This window comes from Trichechus manatus, unplaced genomic scaffold (genome assembly GCF_000243295.1).
Source record: "Trichechus manatus latirostris isolate Lorelei unplaced genomic scaffold, TriManLat1.0 scaffold00309, whole genome shotgun sequence".
Lineage (NCBI taxonomy): Eukaryota > Metazoa > Chordata > Mammalia > Sirenia > Trichechidae > Trichechus > Trichechus manatus.
Window position 1 is genome coordinate 78,198 of NW_004444245.1, and position 19,083 is coordinate 97,280.

At 51.9% G+C, this 19,083-nt stretch overlaps 1 protein-coding gene across 1 annotated transcript; it reads left to right on the top strand.

The window, feature by feature from the left end:
• The first annotated feature begins 1,726 nt into the window (after positions 1-1,726).
• On the top strand, positions 1,727-15,605 carry ZNF275 (zinc finger protein 275). Its single transcript, XM_004390553.2, has 3 exons — positions 1,727-1,931; positions 10,281-10,382; positions 10,730-15,605. Exons 1-3 carry the CDS (start codon positions 1,904-1,906, stop codon positions 11,884-11,886), a joined length of 1,287 nt encoding a protein of 428 aa, XP_004390610.1. The 5' UTR covers positions 1,727-1,903; the 3' UTR covers positions 11,887-15,605.
• Positions 15,606-19,083: the final 3,478 nt, after the last annotated feature.

The window sequence follows — 19,083 nt, forward strand, 5'->3', positions numbered from 1 at the left end:
CGGCCGGCGGGGGCGGCGAGGCACCGAGGCCCTCCCGCGGGGGGCGGCGGTAGGAGCGGGAGTCGGGGACGTGCCGGGGCCTACCCTGCTCTTTGGGGGATGCTGCGGGGCGGGAGCCAGTCACAGCCTGAGGAGGGAAGGGACCCCCCCCCCACACCCCAAGCGCATTGGAGGCCGAGGAAGAAGGGGCGATCAGGGAGCGTCTGGGGGAGGGACCGAGCCTCAGCTTGGCGGGGAGGATGGGAGGTGGCCTAGAGCCCGAGGGCTGTGTTGAGGGGGGCAGCCCCTGCTGGGTGAAGCCGATCTCAAGACCTTCTGTCTGGACAGGCCTTTTTCTGTTGCTCTCCTGGGGGCCACCCTTTCCAGCTCCAGCGCCCCCCCACCCCCACCCCTTCAGCTCCTTGACCGCCGCCTCCGGTCTATATTTGGGTGATTAATTACATGTCTTTTTCCATCCCCCCTACTCGCCTGCCGCCCAAAGCTGATGGTCTTTCAGCAACCCCTCCGCCCCCCGCCGTTCTGGCCCTCTTCCCGGAGGTCCCACCCTGTTCCAACTGACGCCCTCCAGCCAGCCTTGGCCTGGCCTAGCCACGGCCTCCTCCACTCTCTGGTCAGTGAAACATTTCCTCTTCAACCTCAATCTCTAGAATTTTCCTTTACCAGATCATTTCAAACAGGATTGCTGGAACCCCACCCCCACCCCCATACTAATGGTACCTCCTCTCATTCCCCCCCCCTTGGACCGTTAAGTAGAGGCTTGCACGGTGCCTGGCACAGGACATCCCAAAAAAGTTACTCTGTTTATATTTAGAATACTGTTGAGCAATGATTTCCCGCCTTCTATGGGTGAGGGGCCCCTTGAAAGATCTGCTAGAGTGTGAATTCCTTTCCCATAAGCCTGGCCCTCAGAGGGGCTCCCATTTCAGGAGGCTCATGGGCCAGGCTCCGCCTGATGAGAACTAGGGAGAGGGAGTCCCCAGATTCTGGACAGGCCCATTGGAAATGAGCCCCCCTCCATATGGAATCCTCTGGGGTGCCTGTTGGAAAATGCGGATTTCTTGGCCCCACCCCAGACCTGGTGCCCTGGTTTCTCACCTACTGATCCAGGCCTTGCCCTCACCCACCTGGGCTCCTTGAGGGCCCAGGATTTGCATAGCACCGCTGCTGCCCCATTTAGAATCTTTTGTATTCGGGGCCTTGTAACCTAAATGAAGCACTACTTACACTGTATTTTGATTTTTAGTTAAGATGCCACATGCCTTCTTGAGAAAGGAGAACGTAAACCTTTCCTCAGTTAAGTACAACAAACACTCCAAAATCCCCTTCTGGTCTACCTTCTGGCTTTTTATAGAAAGGAAAGAAAATGGAAACTGAAACACAGAAGCAGGTGCCCAGGCCAGGCGAGAGAAGGAAAGTGGGAAAGACAGGAACAGATGTATTCCCACCCACACACACAGAAAAAGGCACACAGACTCAAATATCCCGCGAGAACCCGGCTTTCCTGGTGCAGCCCCCTCTCTCTGAGCCCTTTGGGATTCTGCCACTTCTAGTAACAGCATGTTTACATAGAACGTGTTGGACCCGAATGGGGCCTTTTCTTCCGCATCCTGCACCCGTAGGTTCAAGGGAACACGAAGGCCAGAACCAGCTCCAGCCCCGGGGGTGGGGGAGTTGGCCCAGCGGTTCTGTGCTTGTAGCTGGGGGTGGGGGATCGCGAACCGCGACCGTGTGTTCAGCCTTGCCTCCTGTGTGTCCTGCGCACACATCCGGTTTAGCGCTCGCTACACAAAGACATGTTCCTGGAAGATGCTGGCAGATGTGCTTCTGTTCACCCAAATTATTTCAATCCAACAGGTGAGGCTATACCTGCCGAAGTCATCGCTGGGAATCGCTCCGTGACACCATGAGTCATCCCTGTGTGTCTCTTCTGGGTAAGTCTGTGTATTTACAGATCATGTCGGCTGGTCTTTAGGCCGCCAGGCTCTTATAAGGTCCCGTGAGTAGGGTACAAGCACTTACATTTTTGTCTACGATGGTGTTACTGGACTGTCTTTGCCCAAAGACGGTTCCCTCAAGCAAGCGACACAACACGAGGGAGAGAAGACACCCGATCGGGAGAACGGGTAATCTAAGTGATCATCGGGTAGGGGAGAGGGCTGAAGACACCCATCTGATTTAGATGGTGAAGAGCGAGGTCTCTTGTCAACGGTATCCCATAAAGAGAGCTTGCGTGGTCTTTGTGCCCTGGCCCAGAACCGAACTGTACACCACAAGCCACCTGTTATCTTCTGAGTAAACTCAAGCTTTGGGGCCTGAGGAGATCCTGCTACGGGCCCTTGTTTAGATGGTCAGGGGAGTCCAGGTGCTTCTGACACCCTTGGAATCTGCTCTTGCCACTTTGTACACCCTCACCTGGCCCCGAGCTTTCTCCTCACCTCTGCTTACCTGGTGGTCTGTTCTGAACCCAGGAGCTCAGCTCCTGAAGGCTGCCAGCTGGGTCTAGTCTGGGTGGCCTTGTTGCCTCGCTCCCCCGGCCCAGGGAAGGACTGGCCGAGGAGGTTAGTTGGCTTTGTAGGATGTCATCGGTCAAGTGCAGATCGTTCAGACTCAGAAGTTACCTTCAGTGCCCACCACTCCTAAGGGGGGTCCTGAGCTCAGGCAACCGGAGGACACCTAATTATTCAACACTTGTGTGACATGAGTTGGTTTTTATCTAGGTTGAATTCAACTCCTAATTTCTGTTCTTTCAGATCAAATCGAAATGATTATTTTTGTTGTCTTAATGCCAGAGTTTCTGATTTCAGACAGTAAATTTGATGTAAATAAGTGGCTCAAAATGTAAATTGTGATCTGAAGCACATATTAGGAAGACATTCAGATGAACTCTCTTTTTATAAGAAAGCACTAATTGTCAGGCCGTGCGTTGAGATTTGCATGATTATTTTCCTTATAGTCCAGCAATAGACATGTACTCATTGCGTGGCACTGGGCTCAGGCCGGCGTGGACTCCACAGTCGATTCTGAAGAGGCCTTTGCTATCTGGTTGTTCATAGTCTGAACGTACTTCAGAGCTTATTTAAAGGAGGAGGATTCTTCACGCTAAGTGTGACATATTCTTTGCACGAAGATGAGGAGTCGAGGCTCTTTTTGGCCATACTATTTGTTGTACAGAGGCGGCCCCTTCTGTGACTCGGTGCATATGCTTTTCCGCATCTGGTGAAAGCGCCTCCCGTTCAAGGACAGCGCTACCCTCTGTCCATCGGGTGCGCTCCGCTGACTTTCATGTTCTGCCTGGAATTGCTTTGACCTTGGAAGGCAGTGGACACAAGTTTTGTCCCTTTTGTCCCGCTGTCCGGCATCTTCTCCAGATCAGTCCCCCCATTGTAAAGTACAGCAGTTGTGAAACACGGAATCTAAACAAGCTTACCATGTCTGGGGTTAATGAGTGTTCCATTTTTAACTGCACTGGGGATTAGTGTGTACTGTCTTTTTTATTATCTGCTTTTGCTTGTACAGCACTTTTAACCTATACCCTGGGTATCGTGTGGAGTTTAGCCTCCTTTGAAAGCAGAGCTCACCATATCCTCCTGTTTTTATGACGACCTCTCTGTGCCCATGGGCTCTTACTGTGGGTGGTGACCACACCGCTACCGAGAGAGAGCTCAGGTGCTCATGGGCGAAGTCCTCTGGGCAGCCCTGGTCCAAGAAGGGCCGCTCCTGTCCACACTCCAGAAAGAATAATTCACAGCTCACTTGGGGATTGTGGCTCCTGGATTTCCACAGTTAATCATGCCAACTAAGGAAAAACACTTGAGTCGGATTTGCTCAATTAAACTGGCTGGCACGGAAGAACTGTATGTGAGCAGGGTGTGTATATCCATTGGCAGTGAGGGCCTGTGATGGCGTGTTCATAGGGTGGTTTAAAAGCAGCCCCCAGCCGTCCGTGTGTATCATCAGGCTGCCGCACTCGCTGTCCGCCTCTCCCCTAGACATGCCCTGGTATGAAGGAGCTGCATATTATTTGTCTCTTCTCTGGTGTGGTCTAAACAGTCTCCAAGTTTGGGAGCTGGACCTTAAGCACGTTACTTAATCTCTCATATCCCTGGTTTCCTGTCTGTGAAATGGAAGTGGTAATAACTATAACCTGTTGCCATGGAGTCAATTCTGACTCATAGCAACCCTAGAGGACAGAGTAGAACTGCCCCGTAGGGTTTCCAACGCTGTAATCTTTACGGAAGCAGACTGCCCCATCTTTCCCCTGCGGAGCAGCTGGTGGGTTTGAACCACCAACCTTTCGGTCAACAGCCAGGTGCTTAACCACTGTGCCACCAGGGCTTGTTGGCAATACCCATAGGTTGTGGTAATTAAATTATGTGAAGGGAGAGGCACAGCACCAAGCTCGTAGTAGGGGCTCGATGAGTGTCAGCTCCCTCCATTTAATGCTCCCCTCCCCACCCACATGGACGCAGTCGACCCACAGTTTATCAAGTGCCAGCTTGGAGCCAGGAGCTGCTGCAGACAGTGGGGATTTAGGGTGACCAAGAAAGAAAAGGCCACTGTCCTGGTGAGGCTGACATTTCTCCCATGGAGAGTCAAGTAGAAACAAGCATTTTCACAGGACAATTTTTAGGGAGTGAAAGTGTTGCGCGGACGCTCTGATGTGGCTGGAAAATGGAGACAGTTTGGAGGAGATGGCATTGGAGTTGAACGTGTACGGATGGTATTCACAGCAGTTCATAGCCTTGGCATATCTAGGACTGATTAAAGGCCAGTGTGGCACCGAGGCTCCAGGGGTGGGATATGAGATGGGTGGGCTGGGCCTGGTAGGTAGGTTAAGACCTGAGGGCAGTGAGAAGAGGTTCATAAAATGCCACATTTCTCTGAAGGTCAGTATGTAATGTTTTCCTCTCCATTCCACTTGGTAGCAAAACATTAATGTTCAGCTGGAAGTGAATTTTAAAAAATGAATTATGTACATAATACATGACCAGTTCCTTTTTTACTGGAAATCAAAGTCAAACCAGACATCAGATGTCTACCAGGAAGAATCCAGCTGGCCAAAGGGAGGCCCTGCCCCGGGGCACACAGAGGGCTTGGCTACTGAGCGCCGGGGGAGTAGCTCTCACACTGGGGAAGCACCTGTGTGGGACAGCCAGTTAAAGATGGGAATGGAGGCTCAGGTGGACTGTGTGACAGTTTGTGGGGAAGAGCCCAGGAAGTCACAATCCCATCTTTCTGATCATCACTCAGTACTTGCCTTTCCCACGTGGGCATCTCAGGAAGTGCTGGTCTTCCGACCCTTGCCAGCCAAGGTTCACCCACCAGCACGGCCCAGGGCCAAGCTCCATTTCCTCCTTGGTCTCGACCCTTGTCCTCTGTCATACTGAGCATCTTTCTTATCCAGAGTCTACTAAAATCTTTTTTAAATTCTTTTTCTTTTCTGATTATTAAAGAAATTCATCTTGGTTACTAAAAGGACTTTGATTCTAACCCAGTGTGGTACCCACTGGGGTGGGGTATATCTTTTTTTTTTTTTTTTTTCCTTTAGCTACAAGTCTTATTTTGTTTAGTGTTTTTCTTTTTACTGCTAAGATAGAAATACATGCTTAGCTGCCTTCTCCCCTTCTCCTACCCTCTTTGGACTTTCAAACCAGAGTTGACTATGTCTTTCTACATCTTCCATAAAGGATTTGCATTTTCATAATCTGCTATATGTCATTCTCCAGTGGCCACCTGCTGGCTTTATCTTTAAGCCCCCCAATTTTCTCCCTGCTCTGAATTTTGACACTCTTCAGTGGTGTTGGTCCAGAGCCCTGAGCCACATTCATCATTCACCCCTTGTTTTTATGGCATTGAGATTATTTCCTGTCAGTCCCTTTCATAGAATGTCATATTCCATCCTTTTCCTTGTAACCTGTGTCTTTATATGTAAAGTCTTTATATTTAAAATTTCCTCTAGACAGCATATAGTTGAGTCTGTATTTTTTAATAAAAATTGGCAGTCTATGCCTTTTAATTGGAACATTTAGTCCGTTTACATTTAGTTAATTATATATACGATTGGGTTTAAGTCTGTCATGTTGCTATTTGTTTCTGTTTGTTCATATTTTTCTTTACTTTTCTTCTTCTGGATTAAGTATTTATTTAGTATTGCATTTCATTTCCACTACTGGGGTATTAGTGTACATCGGAGTCTCCTGGAGGGTTAGTTAAAACACAGATTGCTGGGCTCCACCAACAGAATTTCTGATTTAGTAGGTCTGAGATTTAAAAAAAAAAAAAAAAACACATTGCCGTCGAGTTGATTCCGACTCATAGCGACCCTATAGGACAGAGTAGAACTGCCTCATAGGGTTTCCAAGGAGCTGCTGGTGGATTCGAACTGCCAACCTTTTGATTAGCAGCCAAGCTCTTAACCACTACGCCACCAGGGTCTCCAGGTCTGGGATGGAACCTGAATATAAGAACCTTATGGCAATAGACTTCCATTCCGCTACTCATTCTTTGTGCTGTTGTGGCCATATGTTTTACTTCCCCATGTTATAAACCCCATACTACCTTGTTACGATGTTTGCTTAACAGTCAATTATTTTTTAAATATTTAAAAATGAAGGGGTAAATGTATTTTATATTTCCCCATATATTTACTATTTCTGGTCTTCTTTACTCGTTTGTGTAGCTCCAAGTTTCCATCTGGTATTTCCTTCCACCCAAAGAACTTCCCTTAATATTTCTTACGGTGCAGGTCTGTTGGTGAGAAGTTCTCTCAGCTTTTGTACATCTGCAAAAGTTTTTATTTTGCCTTCATTTTCTAAGGATATTTTTCCTGATTATAGAATTGTAGGTCGACAGGTTTATTTTTTCTTTTTTTCTTTTAGCACTTTAGCAATGTTATTCAGTTGTTTCCTGGCTTGTACATTTTCTGATAAAAAGTTAGCAATTATTACCTTTATTCCTCTCTATCTAATATCTTTTTTATCTCTGGCTGCTTTAAGATTTTCTTTTTATCACTGGTTTTCAGCAGTCAGATTATGATGCGTCTTTGTGTGTGTGGTTTTAATCTTCGTAGGGGTTGTTACTTTCCATTTCTCTCATTTTCCTGTTTTTCTTTAAATACTTGTACATAATTAAACTAGCTGTTATCCTTGTCCGTTAGTTCTAGCATTGGTCACTTCTGGGTCTGTTTCTATTGACTAGATTTTTCTCCTTGCCGTGAGTCACATTTTCCTGCTTCTTGGCATTTCAGTAATTTTTGATTGGACATTGTAAATGTTATGTGGCTGAGTGTCTGAATTTTGTTGTCTCCCTTTGAAACGTGTTGGACTTTGTTTGGGGAGGTAGTTATTTGTGGATCAGTTTGATCCTTTGAGGAACCCTGGTGGCGCAGTGATTAAGTGATACGGCTGCTAACCACAAGGTCATTCGGCAGTTCAAATCCACCAGCCACTCCTTGGAAACCCTATGGGACAGTTCTGCTCTGTCCTATAGATTCGCTATGGGTCGAAATCGACTCTATGGTAACAGGTTTGGTTTTGGTTTTGGTTTTTGATCCTTTGAAGCCTAGTTTTAAGCTTTTCTAGCACGTCTTATGTAGCGTTGGCACCAGGGTTAATATCAGCCCTACTACTAAGGCATGACCCCTCTGGATTCTCTACTGAATGCTCCAAGTGATCACCAAGAACACTCTACTCTGGTTGATCAGACCTTGAACTTTTCACAGACCTTTGTGTGTCCTGGGAATTGTTTAGCTTACAGCTTCCTGGATGTTCTTTTCCCAGCCTTTTGGGGTTTCACTCGATACATGCATGATTTAATAGTCAGGAAAAGGGGAACCTGATGCGGATTTTATGGCAGTCTTTTTTTCTGCGTAGTTCCCTGCTTTCTGGAGGTCAGCTGTGTCAACCTCCTTGAATGCTGATCTGGGTCTCCTCAACTCAGGGAAATCACGAGCTGTGTTTGGGCTCCCCTTCCCGACACTCTGCATCTAGAAACTGCCTCCAAGCAGAGACCTGGGGTGATTACAGGTCTTACCTTATTTGTGTCCCTTTTCTCAGGGATCCTGCTATCCAATGTCTGAAAACTGTGGCTTTATACATTTTGTTCCACGTTCTTCTTGTTTATGGCAAGACATTAAGTCTGTTCCTTGTTACTCCACCATGGCCAGAAGTGGAAGTTTCTGTCCATCTATTTTAATGTAACATCTTTAATCCAATGGAAAAGTCATTCTGGAGTATCTGGGTTTTGTAGTCCTTGAATTGGTGTAAAAATGCTGTCTTTTCATTTAATTATGAATTGAATCGAAGTGACCTGGCCTCGGGAAAGTAACCACCATGTTCCTGTTCCTTTGAGCTTACTGAAGCGGGAGACCTATGGTACACACACATCTCTGCTAGGATCTTCTAATATTTCACTTGATTTGCAGTTTGGAAGGAATGGGTACATATTGTTCAGATCTTTTATTTAAGAACTTAGTTTTGAAAGTCTTTTCTTTGAAGCTTATTTCCCCAGCTGTAAGCACTTAGAAGAATCATTTTTGTTCAACTTCTCATTTTGTCAACTATGTAAGAGAAATGTTCTTATCTGCAAATCTCTCTCTTTCCCCTGGCGAAGTGCTTTGGTGGCGTGTGGCCATTTGTTGCTGCTCTCCCCTCCAGTGGCCTGGTTAGGCCAGGAAGCCATGGCTCTGGCCGTTCCTTGCTGCTCTCCCCTCCTGGCCTGGTCAGCTTCTTGTTGGCTCTACCGAGTTGGGAAGACGCTTTCATTTCCTAGTTATCTTTTCTGATATTTGTTTTGGGTGGCTTCCTTCCTGTGCAATGTGAGCATTGAACTGTCCAAGGCTTGCAGCTAGGAAGAGGACTGGGATTGACCTGTCCCCAAGAGCCAGTCCCCCAACCCTGATGGCTCTCCTGTCTGCGTCTGTCTTTTCCCGGCTGTGCATGGGCTCCCATGCCTTTGTCTTGTCTCCCTCTGACCTGCCTTTAGTAACTCTGCCAGTCCACTTTTCCCAGTGTTTGGGATATGTTTTCTTAGGCATACCCATGCTCTGGCTGGTCATTTGGCCACCACGTGAGAGAAGACTCAACAAGACTTAAAAACAGGAAGAAGGAAAGCCCCAGACTTATCCCAGGGAACCCAGAAACAGGGCTGCTGTCACTCACGGCTCTTTTCACTCTCCTTAGCGCCTCCTGCTCCCCAAGGTCTTGCCCTTCCCCAGGATGGAGCCCCGGGAGAACAGGTCCTGGCAGTCCCTCTTGAGATGCTGGAGGCCCAGGTGAGCTTCCCTCTGCATTGCTTGGAATCCTGTCACTGCTCCCTGGTTCTGGCCTCAGCCTCTGATCCCAGCATGACACGTGGCAGGGCCTGAGCCCCCGCTGCTGCCCTCCCTCCCTCCCTTTGCTCTCTTTGGAGTCTGCCAAGGAACGGATGCCTGCTGGGCTTGTTGTCCCCATCATACAGGTGGGGAGTGGAGTTTCAGGCCAGGAAAGTGATCGAGCTGAGGGCCCCTGGGAAGGCAGTGGGAGGCCAGGGCTGCTGCCCAGGTCTCCTGGCACTTGGTCGGGTTTGCTTTCTAGGACTTCTTGAGGCTTGTGGTTAGAGCTCTGTGTTAGCCACTCACACCCACGCCAGGCCCTTGCCTCTTGTCCCTGGTGCTCCTGGCGCTGCCCCTACCTCTTTCTGGAATAAATGGAGGGACTGATTATCCCTGGGAATTCTTTCAGGATCCAGTGCCATTTGACGGTGTGGAACAGCAGTACCTCACAGAAAGGGAGTGGTTGAGGCTGGACCCTGAGCAGAGGACACTGAAATACTTTGGGAACGTGACCTCCGTGGGTAAGGGTGCAGCCCCTCTGCCACATTCCACACTGATTTCTTGGCCCTGAGTGGCTGGGAATGGGATGAGGGGCGCCTGGTGGAGCCCACACAAGGCCTGGGCCCTGGGGGATGGGTTGTGGGAAATACGAAGGGCCTGCCACCACTAGCGTCTAGGAGGAGAGGGCATGGAAAGAAGGCACGGTCTTCTCTTGGGACAGAAATGAGAGTGCACTGCTATAATTTAGAATGCTGTTTTAAAAAGAACCCATGAATTATGTAAATTGCACAGGCATTTTATTTCCATTTACTGTTGTCGGGTGTGCACTGTGGGATGTGGATTCTTTAGGACGGAGCCTGGTAGGAGTAGTGTTTGGGAGTTGTGGAAGTCCCCAGTCTGGGAAGAGCACGAAGTTGTGACATCATCTCTGGCTGCCTCCATAACCTGTTTCTTTGTCCTCCACGAGCAGGAGTTCCTGGTTTCAATCCTGCCTTAGTCCCTCACCAGGTGCAAGGACAAGTACTGTTGGTCTCAGACCCATCTCTCATCGCGGGTCAAGCTAAGCATTCCGGTGAGTGGGGAAAAAACCAAAAGAAATGTGAAGAGATCGGGGGAGGCCCAGCTGAGCAGTTAGGGGCTTCAGCTGAGAGCTGGGGGCTGTTCTTCAATCACAGAAGAAGGGGCCTTCTCAGGACCACTTTTTAGGGAGTGTCCAGCAGTCAGGCCCTTCTGCCTCTTCCCTCTGTAATCCCCTGCTCCTGGCTAGATGGGCATCAGCCATCCTGCCCCGGTGGCTGCCAGCCCCGGGCCCCTGCTCAGCTGTAGTCTCAGGAGGAAAGTGACTCGTGGCAAAGGAGAAGCAAGGAAGCTGCTTTCTCCCTCTTTGTACACCAGCATGTCTTGCCTTTCTCATTTCAGAAAGCGTCTTGGTGACTCAACGCGAGACGATGGGTGAGGACGCCCAGCCCCACAAGATGGCGTCCATCAGCTCCCCCAGGGCCAGTAACCCCAGTCCCGAGGTCAGACACAATGGGGACACTGAGGGGAGGTTAGGGAGCCCCCAGAATCTGCCTATAGAGCATCATTTTGTGTGTAAAGAGTGTGGGGACACCTTTCGGCTGAAAGTCCTCCTCGTCCAGCACCAGAGAATCCACAGTGAGGAGACGGGCTGGGAGTGCCGTGAGTGTGGGAAGGTCTTCAGGGGCATCTCCGAGTTCAAGGAGCACAGGAAAAGCCACGTGGCTGTGGAGCCGCGGCCGGGCCCTAGCCGGGTCCTTGAAGACGCGGTGCAGAAGAGGGAGCAAATGGAGAAGGAGGCGAAGCCCTTCCAGTGCGAGGAATGTGGGAAGCGGTTTAAGAAGAACGCGGGCCTCAGTCAGCACCTCAGGGTGCACAGCCGAGAGAAGCCGTTCGATTGTGAGGAATGTGGGCGCTCCTTCAAGGTGAACACCCACCTCTCCCGGCACGAGAAGCTTCACGCTGCGGAGAAGCCGTTCGCCTGCAGGGCGTGCAGCAGGGATTTCCTGGACCGCCAGGAGCTCCTCAAGCACCAGCGCGCGCACACAGGCCACCTGCCCTTCGATTGCGACGACTGCGGCAAGTCCTTCCGTGGGGTCAGCGGCCTGGCCGAGCACCAGCGCATCCACAGCGGGGCCAAGCCCTATGGGTGCCCACACTGCGGCAAGCTCTTCCGCCGCAGCTCCGAGCTCACCAAGCACCGGCGCATCCACACGGGCGAGAAGCCCTACGAGTGCGGCCAGTGCGGCAAGGCCTTCCGCCAGAGCTCCAGCCTCCTGGAGCACCAGCGCATCCACACCGGGGAGCGGCCGTACGCCTGCGGCGACTGCGGCAAGGCCTTCCGGGGGCCCTCCGACCTCATCAAGCACCGGCGGATCCACAGCGGACTGAAGCCGTACGAGTGTGACCGGTGCGGCAAGGCCTTCCGGAGGAGCTCCGGCCTGAGCCGCCACCGCAGGATCCACAGCGGGGCGCGGCGCGGCGAGTGCGGCGAGTGCGGCCGCGTGTTCAGGCGACGCTCGGCCCTGCAGAAGCACCAGCCCACTCACCACGAGTAGATTGGCCGCCGAGGTGGGGCTCCAGCGGCCAAGTCGAAGGAGATGAACGGTTTTGTAGCGCTTATATATTTTCTTGTCAGAAAGGTTGAAACCAGTTTCTACCGCCACCAGCAATTTCTAAGTGTCCGTGTTTCCCGTGACGCCCAGCAAGAGTAGCTTTGAGCGTTTTAAGTTATTTTGGCTAGTTCCACTGGCATAAAGGGCCTTCCAGGTATTGAAATGTGCACGCCTCCCATCCGAGGCGGCCGCGGGTTGTGGCGGGGTCGGAGGCCATCTGCTCCGTGCAGAGATCAGAAACCATCGGCCGCAGATCTGGGGGAGTTTGAGAGCAGGGGTTCCGAGTCAGCGAGGCTGGCCGGGCTGGTAGGTGACCTTGAGCAATGAAAGTCAGGGTCCGAGCCGAAGGCGACCCCAGTCGATTGTGAGCCCCTTTGTTTCCCAAAGAGAAGATCGCCCCGCCTTTTCTTGGCCTACTTGAATTTATAAGTTTTGAGGGATGTAAATACAAAAGTCAAATGTCTTATACTATTTAATTTATTAACTTAGTTAGACATGCATATGGTAAGTCACATATGATACAGAATAAGAGATTGATTTAGAAGTGTGCCCCTTTTGCGCATTCTCCGTTTTGTGACATAATTTCACCGCTAACGCCTCCTGTGCATCTTTGGCCCCACCATGTTCACCTGGGCAAAGTACATCAAGGTCACCTCCATCTGACTGACTGACTGGCCGACGGCTCAGATGGAGGCAGCCGCCACCCTGCCTGGTGCGCTCTGGAATTTTCTCTCAAGCGGTCGGTACATGTGCGCGTGGCATTGGGACCGTTGGTGGCTTGTGTTGTTTCTTCACCTCTCCTGTAGCTCTACAACATAAACGCTGAAGGTGTTGCTGTTTTAATGGGACCTTTAAAAGGCTTGTCACTGTGAGGTCATATTCCTAATTTCTTTTGCATCTTTTTTTATTAAGCCAGTTCAATCTGGTGACCCCTGTACGTATCCCAAACCAGCTTTTGATCAGGGTTGTTCTGGGCTAATGGGGCTCTTGCAGCACTTTTTGGTACAAAATAAAGTCGTTGAGAGAGGGCTTCTCAAGACTCGAGTGTCAGGAGGGTCAGGGGAGCCTCTCGTCAGACCACTGGCCTTTGATGGTACTTTCTCTGCCCTCCGTTTCCTCCTCTCTCACATGGAGTCGTCACAGTACCTCCCCCAAAAGTGATCACGAGGACGGCCGGTGGCTGGTCCCACAGAGCGCTGGTCTCGTACGAGCACCTAACAGGGAGGTGGCGCTCAGTTCAGGTCACCCGCTGCCGTTAGCTCCAGAACCTGACGCCTCGTCTCGTTTCCTTCTCAGCCCGACCTCTCCCGTAAGGACTGAAGTACCTTTTCCGTTGTCTTGTTCATCTCCTTTGACTAATTACCAAGTTACCTTTGCATATATTGACTTTATAGAGGAGTTCTTTCTATATCACTTACAGTGGTTCTTGTTTTCCACTTTTATTGCTCTGCCCTTTGTCACAGTTTGATTACATTTTTGTTGTGTGAGCTTTTACTTTCAATGTATTTGAGCATTCATCTTTGTTGGTTAAGTCATAACCTTCATGGCTTCATCGCTGCAGTACTTAGATATGTAATGACAAACTCAAAGTTGCAAGCCCTGCCCCACCCCCCGAAGGGGAAGCAGCCAAGTTGAGAGGCAGGCTGCGCAGTGGGGTGGGCTCGGGGGGCATGGGCCAGAGAAGCAGGCTTGTTTCTCATCCGACGCTTAGACCGTGTGTACGTTGTGGGCAGTATTTGACTGTCCAGCCTGATCACTCGGGCACTGGAGATACTTTCCCCACGGACTGGCCAGAAGGTTCTCTGGCTGCTCATCAGTCTAGCCCTGGCAGCCATCACCAGGGCCTGACCTGACGTAGGGCAGCGGGGTGGTCAAAGCTTGGACTTGGCAGCAGCCTGGCTGTCCCGCCAGCTACCGGGAACATTGGCAGTCCCTGGCATAGATTCAGTGACCGATCCAACCAGGGACCAGCCAGGAGACCTGCGGACACAAGGAGACGCACCTGACTGACGAGCAAGAGGTCGGTTTGGGTGTCGCTTCCAGCAGCCGTGCCCAGGAGGGCGGTAAAGCAAGGGTTTGGAGGGAGGTCACACCCTTCTGGAGGCCTTCGTGGCCCAGGAGTCACAGCTGCCACTGCCAGGGGCCTCATCCTGGGGGAAGAGCTACAAGGGCTGGGCAAGGAAGCTCGCCCTTCCAGTGGCAGGCACAGCTCACAAGAAGAGGCTGGTATGACTTCCAGCACCTGGGCCCAGGAGGACCACTAGTGGGCCTGGTAGAGGAACCGGGCCTTCCCACGGGCCCACAAAGGCTGAGGCGGAACTTCCCAACCGGCCTGCACCCTGGGAAGCAAGGTCCTCTCGAATGGCCGCCAGGCCACGACAGTGCTGGAGAGAAGCCTACGGCGCTTGTTACACAGGATTCCTTTTGCCCTGGGGCCCGGTTCTTACAGTCATTTCGAATCTCTCTCTGAAATCACTCCTGTCTTCGATGCGTTTTTTCTCTTCAAGCTATTGTTGCGTGTTTTGTACAACTGTCACGGTGAGGAACGTCGCTGTCCACCGGGGGGCAAGTCTGGCACCCTGAGCAAGAAGTGCTCTGCCCTCCTTGCCCTCCACTGTTCGTCCGTCAGTTTGACGAAGGATCCTGTTGAAGTCTAGGTGCAGTATTAACTTGGACCGGAGCATCGTCTTCACTTTGTTCCGCACGCTTCCCAGCCCGGGTGGAGAGTCTCAGCCTCCTTCCTGCCCTCCCTCACTTTTCTCCACTTGGGCTCTAATTTCCTCTAATGCTCTCTCAGAGTTAGCGCTAAAGCGCGCATCTTTGCCATCACCGTTGGTGGAGCGGCCCAAACGCGGTCAGCCTGTGACTTTCAGTCTAGTTTTGCAGAATTCATTTTTTGCCTCTGGTAGTTGGAGGGATGGATTTCCTCGGCTTCTCCAGGTGTACGGCGATGTAACACGTGACACAGCTTCCTTTTGTGTGTGCTTGCCTATGCATTTGTGTATCTACCTCATTTCTTCTTTCCTCCTAATCACACGTGCTTCTCTGGCCAGGGCAGCGAAGAGGCTTAGCTTACGGAGGATGCTGGCTCCTGGCAGAAAGCGGTCCTTGTCTTCATCGTATTTGGAAAGAAACCCTCCGTTGCTTTTATTAGAGTTTTGAATACTTGCTGAAGTTCTAAAAAGAAAGTAATTGTTTACCATTTTTTGCTGCTTATTAAGATTAACAGTGTTGATTAGTTATGTTATACCTGTTCTTGCATTTCTGGAATAATCCCCACCCGACCACAGTGGGCGTCTTTCTCCCGTGGTATTGCATTCCGTTTGCTTGAATTTGTACTCGAGGCAGCATAGCGCCTGCCCTGCCCGACCCTGCAGCCATGTTGGGTACCGCGTGACCCCCCCGCTCCCTCCAGGCCACGTTGTGTAGCACCCCCTCCCCACCCGCTCCAGGCCACGTTAATTAAACCAGAGTTGAGTCCCCGACCCAAGGGCAGCGGCCAGTCGTCAGACCTGGCTGGAAGCGAGGGGGTGGCCTTGCAAATTTCGTGAAGTGTGAACAAGGACACTGAGAAAGAATGTTCCAGTTGGTGTGGAGGGAAAGAGGGAGCCACCTCGCAGGGCAGCACCAGTTGAAGATCCGTGGACTCCTGCTCAGCTCCCCAGAGCAGCCTCAATTCTAGCACCACGAGGGCAGCCTGGCCATTACAGTCTTTGTCCTCCGGGGTCCCCGTGTGTCCTTACCGTCGCCCCCCGTGACTCGAGCCAGCATCAGCGGGTCTCTGCTTATTGCAGTCTGTCAAGAGCCAGTTTGCTGCTTCTGGAGCAGAGCTGCGTGGCTGGTGCTCCTCCTGGCCCCAGTCCACCTGACTGGTGAACACCTATTTAAATGTGATGGTGTGTTCTGTTCACTGGGATGACCTTCTCGTCTCAGTGAGTTGAGCCACAGGTTAACTGTGTGGCTATCATTCCTGTATTTGAATGCATAGTGAGTCAGGGCACAGCCCACCCAGTGGCCTGTATTCCCAGCAGCTCCATCCGGTGGGGTGGTTGATAACTTCTATTACTAGTAATCTCTCTCGCCGCGGTTTGGGGTCTCGACGTGGCTTGCGTATTCCCTGGAGCATCAGCTCTGTCCCGCCCAGTTTGTATTTCGTTTGTTGGCTCCCTTTTCTGGTCCCTTCCCCAGCTTGTTTTGTGGCACTCACTGTGCTCAGCCTCACACCAGAGCTGTTTGTGGGCTTGGCTTCTCCCCTCCCCCACCCACTAGATTGTGAGCTCTTAGAAGACAGGGTGGTCCTTGGTGGCCACTCCCCTTCCACATCTAGCGCAGTGCCTTGCATCAGGTAGAGTTTAATAAATATCTGTGAAACAGCCTGCTTCTTGTGGCTTCTTTTTCTCGCTTCGTTCCGCAGGTCTGCCCTCCGCTGCGTGGCTGCCACTCTTACAGCCCCCACCCCAGGCTCCAGGGCCCACCTTGCCCGGCCGGGACTGCTGTCCACCACTCGGGTCCTGCCTGCAGCTCTGCAGGGCCCTGCACAGCAAGGCGCCTTGTCGGCGAGTGCTGCTTGCCTTATCTGAACTCCAGGTGGGAGCAGAAGAGCAGGACTAGGATGGGGTGAGGGTCAGTCCTCATGGCGACTGGTGGCTGGCCCCTCAAGACAGAGCTCAGCCAAGGAGTCAGCTGCCAAAGAGGGCGGGGCACCAACAGGTGGGCTTGGGAGCTGGAATGTGAGTCTCCAGGGGGAGCCCCCCAGGCTCCTCCTTCCTTCAGAGTCCCACCCTCATTGCGCACTCAGCTCTTCTCCAGACCCAAGTGCCCCCTGCTGACAGTGTGCTGGCGCCCCGTGCCCAGGCATCTGCTTGCAGACCAGTTGCTCAGAACAAGCCATTTATTTGCTCGCCTGGTTTCATGATGCTGAGAGTCCCACCTCTTCCCTTAAAGCGTTTGAGCTTGCAACTCGCTGGTGCCGGGCTCCAGGCCTGTGCTTAAAATTGGGAGCCACCTAGGACTTTTCTCCGGGGTCCTGACGATGTTCCTTTCTGCCTTCCTCACTCGCACCCCTGCCTTCCTGAGCCCTGTACCATCCCCGTTATGGGTGGAATTGTGTCCCAAAAATACGTGTCGTAAATCCTAACTTCTGTGCCTGTGGTGGAGCCCTGGCGGTGCCGTGGTTAAGCGCTATGGCTGCTAATCAAAAGGTTTGGCAGTTCCAATCCACCAGCCGCTCCTTGGAAACCCTATGGGGCAGTTCTGTTCTGTCCTGTAGGGTCGCCGTGAATCGGAATCAACTCAGTGGCAAGGGGTTTTTTTGTTTTATGCCTGTGGTTATAATCCCATTGGGGAATGGGTTGTCTTTGTTATGTTAATGAGGCAGGAGTAGTGTAGGGTGTATTTTGAGTGCATCTCTTTTGAGATATAAAAGAGATTAAACAAGCGAGCAGGGCAGTGATGGGGTAAGATAGGTGCCAAGCCACGTGGAGATCTTCAAGGAACCAGGAAGCAGAAGCTGAAGAGACAAGGACCTTTCTCCAGAACCAACAGAGAGAAAGACTTCCCCCAGAGCTGATGCTCTGAGTTCAGACTTCTAGCCTCCTAAACTGTGAGAGAATAAACTTCTGTTTGTGAAAGCCATCCACTTGTGGTATTTCTGTTAGAGCAGCACTAGATGACTAAGACACCCTCCTCCCCTGTAAAACACAAAAAAGCATCTGATGAAATGAGGGTGGGCACCAAGCCTGCTGGCACTTCCCCTTGGTGGAAAGATCGTGTGAAGCCCTCGGCCCAGGGACCCTGTTCTCACCTTGAACTTGACCATTTACATGAACACGAGGCAGCCCAGGTGATTTAAACCATCACCTTGGTGGTTGAGGGAAAACACGCTGGCAAGCGTGCCCTGGCCGCTGTTAACGGGGGTCACTGTGGGGAGCACAGGGAGGGGCTACTTTGGGGTTTATGCATTCCTGAGTGTGAGTTAGTGATGAGCTGTTTGAATTTTTCCCCATTGAACACATACTGCTGTTTGAATTAAAAGGTTTTACAAATACTGTTTGAATTAAAAGGTTTTACAAATAGTCAAAAGCCTGGCAAAACCCTGTGCTCCCTCATGCCTTGCTGCCTTTCTGTCTTTCATTTAACAAGCATTTATCGAGCACCTGCTGTGTGCAGGCCCAAGTAACGCAAAACAAATAACATGGCCCCTGCCATCAAGGACCAGACACGTAGCCTAAATGTCACTGCAAGGGGGGACCTACGTGAACGTTCCCCAAGATGTACTCCGAGGAGTTGTCCACTTTTGTGGCTGTGTTTTGCACCTCAGGTTGAAAACCTCATAAACAAAATATGCAAACTATTAGCAAATGAGCTTTGCCAGATTCCGTGGCTCTTACATCCGCCATAGCTGTCGCCCCTGGTTGTGTCTCCGTTGCGGCCACCCTCACCCCCAGCCTCCCTGGCCTCCCGACTCTGCTTGTGCCCTGGCCCCGGTCTTGCCCAGCAGCGGCCTGAGTGGTCTTTCTGCACCCGAAGCCCCTCCCGGCCCCGGAGCCGCAGCTCTGCCCCTCGGGGAGGTGGCAGCCTGAGCGCCCAGGCCCAGAGCAGCCCAGTTGGTCACACGGCGCTATACAAGGAACTCTTTACTAAAAGGTCCCTTAATCATTCCAAAGCTTAAGAAGGTGGGAGTGGGGTGCGTACACAGCCTTGGGCTGTGACCTGACTCGACTCCATCACTCCCGGGTGTTGTCCCCCAGTTCCCTTCCTACCCCTGCCCTCTGCCCTTCCCCGTGGACCAGCCAGCCCTCCCCATCCTGCAGACTGGTTTCCAGAGTTCATCAGACCTTCCTCTGCCCCCAGCCCCACCCCATGACCCCCGACACATTCCCGCTCAAGCTTCCCTGACCCCATCTGTGGGCCAGGCCTGTCGTTCTTCCTCCGCCCGCCCCCCTCCACCCCACGGCCCCCTGACTGCACTGTACCCCCTTCCCCTCTGAATCCCCCTGCATACCCCCTGCCCCCACTTCAGCTGGGGGGCCTCTCCCTCCCTGGGCCCCCGGGAGGCCCCAGACGGGAGGGGACAGGCCAGGAGGGGACAGGTGCCGCCTCAGCCCGGCCACCCTGGCCCGCCCCGCCCCCAGAGCGAAG

What these genes read in the sequence shown, in the direction of transcription:
- ZNF275 (XM_004390553.2), top strand. Translation starts at nt 1,904, where the DNA reads ATGAGTCATCCCTGTGTGTCTCTTCTGG. An exon ending in TCCCTGTGTGTCTCTTCTGG is followed by an intron (nt 1,932 to 10,280) that starts GTAAGTCTGTGT and finishes CTCCACGAGCAG; the next exon opens with GAGTTCCTGGTTTCAATCCT. An exon ending in GGGTCAAGCTAAGCATTCCG is followed by an intron (nt 10,383 to 10,729) that starts GTGAGTGGGGAA and finishes TTCTCATTTCAG; the next exon opens with AAAGCGTCTTGGTGACTCAA.